Source organism: Chaetomium globosum, genomic scaffold (genome assembly GCF_000143365.1).
Source record: "Chaetomium globosum CBS 148.51 scaffold_6 genomic scaffold, whole genome shotgun sequence".
In the NCBI taxonomy this organism is placed as follows: domain Eukaryota; kingdom Fungi; phylum Ascomycota; class Sordariomycetes; order Sordariales; family Chaetomiaceae; genus Chaetomium; species Chaetomium globosum.
In genome coordinates, this window is record NT_165981.1 from 2122535 (window position 1) to 2129371 (window position 6837).

The window sequence follows — 6837 nt, forward strand, 5'->3', positions numbered from 1 at the left end:
CTCACCACGCCCGAACAGACTACACCCAGGACACCGAGTACACGCTCGACTCGCGGGCCGCGACTCCCGATTTCATGCCCGACAGCATGGCGTCTCGCATCGGGGACCCCTCGCTCCTTAGACGCGCGACCCCCAACCCGGAGCAGCGCCACCTCCAGCAGCCGCGCCAGCGGTCCAAGTCGCCTGCGCTAGTTTCGGCGGGCAGGCTGAATGGTATCAAGGTTTGATCTGGTGGAATCTAGGAGGGAATTTCTTGGATAGTTTTTTTCTCGGGTGAAGGAGGATGCATGATCAGATTGTTATCCACTTGAGCACAGTTTTCCCGACCGGTTCAACATCATCAACGGTTGTTTTCTTTCTATCACTGTAAACAAGATTGACAAACTAGAACCACTCGGCTTTTGGATCCAAAGGAACGATCCGTGTTGTCGTCACCATAGAATTAGATGTTGCAAGTAGATATAATACATGTATATAATCTGTATACGTATATGTATACGTGTATGTCCCGTCCGTCCTGCATGTATTTCACGTTCTCGTTTCTCTTTTGCGCTCGTCGGTGATCTGAGCCTTTTGGACGTTATGTATCTTAAAAGCTCATATATCAAGGACACTGACATTTAACACCAACTGTTTCCTGTTACTGCTGTGAGGGCTGCGCAAGGAGATATGGCAATACACATCTGGCAGGTAATATGATCGAAGTTGGGAACTTTTCTTTCTAAAGGCAAAAGAGAGGAGTGAGTCTCTCTAGTTCTTTCCTCGCACTCATCTCGAGCCCCGCCGCCTTCTGTACCGTACCGTCTCCGGGCCATCTCGAGCCCATAACTAACGATACAACTGGCTGGCTGGCTCAGCTGAATTTAGCAAAAAGTCGAAAAAATGATGAATCGACCCGACTTAACCCGCCCAACCTAAAATGGAGTAGACTATTTCCGCCCAACCGTTTTGTATGAACCCCCTTCTTCCCAAGGCCGCCGATACGCCGCATCCAGGCTATGTGTCGTAGCATGCGAAGTCAAGACGACGTATCCGCAGTAACTAAAGTAAAAAGAAATAAAAAATGAGAAGAAATACAAAGAAGAGAAGGGTGGTGGAACTAAATAAAAGTATAAATGCCGTACCGCATGCCTGATGCAACAACGGCAACACAAAACACTCATCACCGCGAGAAGGAGAAACTCAAGACATGACATAGCCCTCACCTCAGAGCGGACTCACACACACAATGGGGGAGAAGGAAGAGAACCGAGCAGATCAACACCCACCACCCTCCGCATCCGCCACACACTCCTCATCCATACTTCCATACCCCGGATCGGCCTCCATGCCAACCACACTCTTAGTCACAGCCAAGCACCGCCCAATCATATCCGCCCTCAGCGCGGCATCGACACCAGCCTTCTGGCCCGCGGCGCTATCGCAGCCCATCCAGATGCGCAGGTTCCCAGCGAGGCGCTCCAGCGAGTGCGCACACGCTTCGCGCGCGACGGCGTGGTGGTTAAGCCTGTCCATGAGGTGGAACGCGGCGGTAAACCCGAGGAGTGACAGGTCGGCGACGGCGGCGGCGGCAGGTAGCACCGAGTCGATGGTTAGGTAGGCGGCGGCGGGGGGATCTTCGAACTTTTGCAGCTGGGCGATGCCCATGGCGCAGCGCAGAGCCATCTGCGCGTCGGGGTCCGGCACGATGGAAGTCATGGGGGAGTCGATGAGGGGCGGGACGCCGCTCCTGTAGTCCGGGTGCTTGTCCGGGTTCGCGGACGGGCCGAGGGCCTGCAGGGCCGAGACGATGTGGGCGCCGCGCTTGCCATCGGCCAGGACGGCGCGGGCGATAAGGGCGCGGACTTGGGCGTTGGAGCCGATGGGCGCAACTCGGACGGCCAGCGCGATGCCATCTGCCAGGCCGGGGGCGGCAGGGTCCTCGGGGTGCGGCTGGAGGCTGCTAAAGAGAACACGGTGGAGGGTGGCATTGGAGTACCAGGACGCAACAGCGTCCATGGGCGAGCGCACGGCGGGGTCTTCGACGACGGTGTCCATGCCGTCGATCTTGTCGACGAGGTTATGAGTTGTTTCCTGGTTCCACGCGAGGTTGTGCGCGCGTTGGATGATGACGTCGCTGAGAACCTCATCACAGTCCTCTTCGAGCAAGGCAGCGAGGTGCTCCGGAAGAGCATTGTCAAGGGATGACTCGCCTTCAGGGAGGGAGTTGAGGATGCGATTGAGCTGTCTTGCTTCGTTCCACTTCATCCTCGCCAGCTTGGCAGCAATTAGGTTAGCAGCCCATGTCGCGCCGTTGAGCCGCCAGAGCAGAACCCGGATGTGCAATGCTTTAAGCATGAGCCGGAGAGGTGTGTCTGGGAGGGTACCCGAGGCAATGAGGGTGAGTGTGAGACGGCTCTTATTGATCTCAACATCACCGCCGGCGAGCTGGGCATCCAGGGCAATTGACCACGCCTTGACTCGGGCAGTCTCTTCCTCTGCGCTTAATCCAGTGAGCGCGAGGTAACCGTGAGAACCAACCACATTCCTCAAAGTATACTTCATCGTCTTGACCAGAAGGGCGGCAGCTTCGAGAAAGAAGTTATGCCTCGGAACCCAAACGGTCTGGATAGCGGTGAGCCAGGCCTGTCTCCTAACGTGAATGGGCGAGGCGAGAGATGGCACCGCTTTAACATCCGCCGCGGTGCTCGTCGACTTTTTGGAAGGCCGGAAGACCGACAAGTCAAAGAACGACGAGAAGGCTGCCCACAGGAAGGCGCCTAAAAAGAAAAGCTGGTTCAGCTTGGCAAGCATGACCACAATCGAAGCGTCGAAGCCCCCGACAGTAAAGATGGGAGCCCGGAGAAAAGGCCCGAGCTGTTTCACCAGGAAATTGAGGCCCCGTGCATCGGTATACCCGGTGTCATCGGTGTCATCGATGAGGACCACGCACACCAGCATCAAACCGGCGAGAAGAACCCACCATGAGCTTCCCAAGATAGGGATTCCACCGGCCCGGTCTGACCTGCGCTTGTTGCTGCTGCTGCTGGAGTTGCTGCTGACGCACTAGCGCAGGAGTTTGACCAAATTGCTGCGGAGGGGACTGGATATGGACGACCTGCGTTCAAATGTTGTGCTGCTAAGATTCGTTTCATATTGTCCGGAATGGGGATCATCCCCGGGGGATCCGATGACTGAGGTGTCGCCATTGGCGTGTTTAAAAAGTTGCCCGCATCTTGGGCATATTGTATCGGGGTAGGCGGTTGCTGCAGTGGATTTGGTAACCCGCTGGTCAGGGCGCCGGCCATGAACAGCTTCTCAAAGGCTGATATCCTCTCATGCATAGTGTTGTTTTCCTCGAACAAGCGGTTATTTCGTTTCTCGAGATGTCTGATGTACTCGGTGGCTTTGCTAAGGATCTGTGGAGGATGTCAGATACCTGTAGTGGCGAAGAAGAAAAAGAGAAATAAAAAAGAAAAAAAAAAAAAAAGAAAAGGGCGGCCTACCGTCGCCTTGTTGAGCTTATGAGCAGGCGTCAAGCCGTGTAGTTCCTCCCGATCCTCGGTGGTGTCTTCGTCCCCGGGCGCTCTTCGACATGATCCTTAGCGACGGGACACTGTCTCGCAGCGCTGCTATCTTCTCGTTGAGATTGGTCCTGTACCGCTTTTCAATCATATTATGCGCTGTCCTCTTGACGGGTTGCTCAAGATCGTCATCATCATCATCTTCGTCAACCTCAGCTGACGACTTGCGTTTCCGACCGTAGCCTTTGGACTGGCCGGCGCCGTCCGGTGATGAGAGGCTACCCTTGTCATGGCCGCTTGACGCGGAGTCGGGGCTGCCGGCACCGCTTTGGGGCGAGCGGTACTGAAGGTGAGGAGGCATGGCGATTGTTTTGAGCCGCTCGCGCTGTGCTGGTGTGAGCGTATTTTCAATGGTTCGTAGAGGTTCGGGCTGGCGAGGTTGCAAGTTCGGGGCAAATGCCGAGGCCAGCGGCAAATTGTCTACGGCAGGCGCGGACGCAGAAGTCGGGTCGTGGGCGGGTGCGGTAGTTGATTGGAGGTAGAATGACTGTTGCGGCAGTTGACCAAGGTTGAGCGGAAGATCCCAGGTCTGCTGGGGTGCGATACCGAATGAGTTCCCGTCGCTGATGGGGGACTCATACGGGGGGGTGTCCTGAAAGGCCCATTGCGAAGCCGTGACCGGGCTAAAAAGGTCCGGTTGCTGCTGCTGCTGGGAGGGGGCGGTGACATCCGGGGGAGAATTCGATAAAGTCCCACTCCTTCCACCAGCATCTGCAGCGGAAATGGGAGTCTCGGCTACGATGGACGCAGCGGCATTGGCAGAAGTAGCAGCGGGGCCCGAGGAGTCTACAATGCTGCTATCTCCGAGTGCCCCATCCCCCATATCAAAAGCGTCCAGGCCTCCATCCAGGCTGGCGAACAGGTCGGGCGAGCTAGCCGGGAGGTCGGCCATGATGTCCCTTTCTACCCTGTGGCCCGGGGTCTGCAAGCCGCGACGGGATCAGGTCGCGCAGGCGGCAATCGAGGCCAACCGGGTGAAGAGCGATTGGGCCTACGAACAGGGCGACGACGGGTCGACGGGCAGGTGCGGGGACCCCAAGGTGGTGTGCTGGACCAATTCGGTAACTCGTAAGCGGCACAGGTAGGATTTCTTCAGCAGGTATCTAAAATCTTGGACTGTATGCGGGCTGTTTGGCGGCAGAATTGGGGCGGGGGTTGGGCGTTGTTGGGATTGTTGGCGATGGTTTGAGGTTGGAGGTGGGAGGTCAGAGAATCGGGTTATGTGTGGGACGATTCGCCCCAGAATCGTATGATGGACAGGCGGATGCGGCCGAGCTGCTCAAGTGGAGACTCTTGCCTTCGATGGCACGTGCGGCAGGGGCACCGTTGCGGACGCTTGCCCGGATTGGTTGGGAGCTGCTGGGGACTGTGACGAATGCGTTCTGCTCCTGTCGGGGCGTTTACGGTTCCAGGCAAAGCCAGGGTCTTTTTCGAGGGTCTGATTGACAGGACTCTCGACTTTCTCTCGCAAGGAGCATGGCATATGAAACGGCGCCGTGCTGACTACTGTGTAGATGAAGGCCAAACTTCCACGAAGTACGAATAGCTAATATTTTACGCCAACAATTCCAGCAATGGAATGAGAACCTGGAGTAGGAAGCCGAGCGCAACCATTCGCTGCGTTTAGCTCCAAAACCCAGATTTAGCGTCGTATGACATGACGTATGGACATGTATTCTCAACACTCTCATGCAAGCAACAAGCTTGGAAGTCCGGCCACTTTCCTCCGGTCCTTTATTTGAATAAAACACTGCCCGCCATGGGCCCTATGTGATGTAAGTTTTGCGGCCTAGAACGCCTCGACGCCTCCGGTCAACGCCTCCCTGACCATCTCGGGAAGGATACCCGGGACCCTGCTTCAGCTCCGCGTCCGGCAACGATACTTGCCTCCCTTAAACATGGCTCAATTGCGGAGGTTTCTCTCATCCTCCTGTCCGTACCGCCTCTTCCGCTCTTGACCCAGTTCGGGCTTGGAGTGACCGCAAGATACGGGAAACAACATGAGCGTGGCGTAGCGAGCGTCATTCACCAGCTGTTGGTCCCTGGATGTTCCCAGGACTCTGAAGGATTTTTCGCCTCCTCTGCTTCCCCAGATTGTTCTCGAAGCAGCATGCGTCACCGAGGCCAGAGCTCTTCTCCCGCTGTGCTGTAGAAGTCTAGATCTTCGGTGATATGGCCCAAGTTCGGCATCGGGGGGTGGGTTAGGGGTACCGTGGCACCCTCTGGCCAAAAAAGACCGAACTCCAAGTGGAGATGCCGCCCCGAAACCCTACGAGAGGAACGAAAAGAAAGCCATTCAAAAGCTTAAAGCCTACTTCTTATTTAACTCGGTTTTTATCTTCAATTTGTTTTTCCCGGTTTTCTTTAACTATCACTTCTTATTTTTTACTTTTTTCCTTTTTTTTACTTCTTTCTCGTTTCTTGATTTCTTGCTCCCTTTTTGAGTTCGGCCTTTTTTTGGCCAAAGGGAGCGGGGCTAACGGTTTCATCGTGCTCCCTGACAATACGGCATTTTCCGTAATTAAGAATTGTATTTTCTTTGGAAAGGAAGGAAAATGAAATCATTCAGATCCTCTCAACCTCGCTTGGACTCTAATCAGACTGAAAACTCATCAATTGCTCGTCACTATGGATATCAAATCCTCCTCTACCCGCCCGCATCGCCAGATGCAAAAGCCACCCCTGGGCTAAACTTAAACCAAGCCATAGATGGATGGAATCAATCATTATCCTCCCCCAAACTACAAAAAAAGAAAAGAACACCCTACATACAGCTAGCACACACAAAAAAAATCACCAAATATCCTCCTCACTCCTCACCATCTCCACAGTCGGCGTCCTCGGCTCCATCCTCCTCATCCTCTTCCGATCCGCCTTCGTCACCACCGTCGGCGTGATAGGCACGACCGGCGAGAACGGCTGGTAGGGGGTATAGGGCACCGGTGCCCCCGTCCAAGGGGTGCGCATACCCGTGGCCATCCCGCCCGCGCCGGGCGACAGCGGCCCGCGCGTAAACACCGTCTGCTTGGTGGTCGCGTAGCTGGGCGCCGTCGGGCTACTAACAGAGGCTTCTTCGTAGGCGCGCAGCGGGAGCGCGCCACCCTCGCGGACGGCGGAGGTGGTGGTGGAGCCGGGGCCGGCGGATGGGCGGGGGAAGGAGGTGGTGGAGGAGTTGGTGGTGGTGTGGGGGAGTTGGAAGCATTGTTGCTGGGGCCGCGGGGAGGTCGGCAGTGAGATGTCGCTGGAGAAGCGTCCGGCGCCGGCGCTGTTATCC

General features: G+C 55.9%; 2 protein-coding genes across 2 annotated transcripts; both read right to left on the minus strand.

Annotated features, from left to right (window-relative positions):
* Positions 1-1257: 1257 nt before the first annotated feature.
* CHGG_09013 (uncharacterized protein) lies at positions 1258-4455 on the minus strand (the record flags this gene model as incomplete). Its single annotated transcript, XM_001226939.1, has 4 exons — positions 1258-2968; positions 3064-3398; positions 3486-3567; positions 3641-4455. The coding sequence occupies 4 exons, from the start codon at positions 4453-4455 to the stop codon at positions 1258-1260; spliced, it is 2943 nt and encodes a 980-aa protein (XP_001226940.1).
* A 1917-nt stretch (positions 4456-6372) lies between these two features.
* On the minus strand, positions 6373-6765 carry CHGG_09014 (uncharacterized protein; the record flags this gene model as incomplete). Its single annotated transcript, XM_001226940.1, has 2 exons — positions 6373-6482; positions 6627-6765. The coding sequence occupies 2 exons, from the start codon at positions 6763-6765 to the stop codon at positions 6373-6375; spliced, it is 249 nt and encodes an 82-aa protein (XP_001226941.1).
* Positions 6766-6837: the final 72 nt, after the last annotated feature.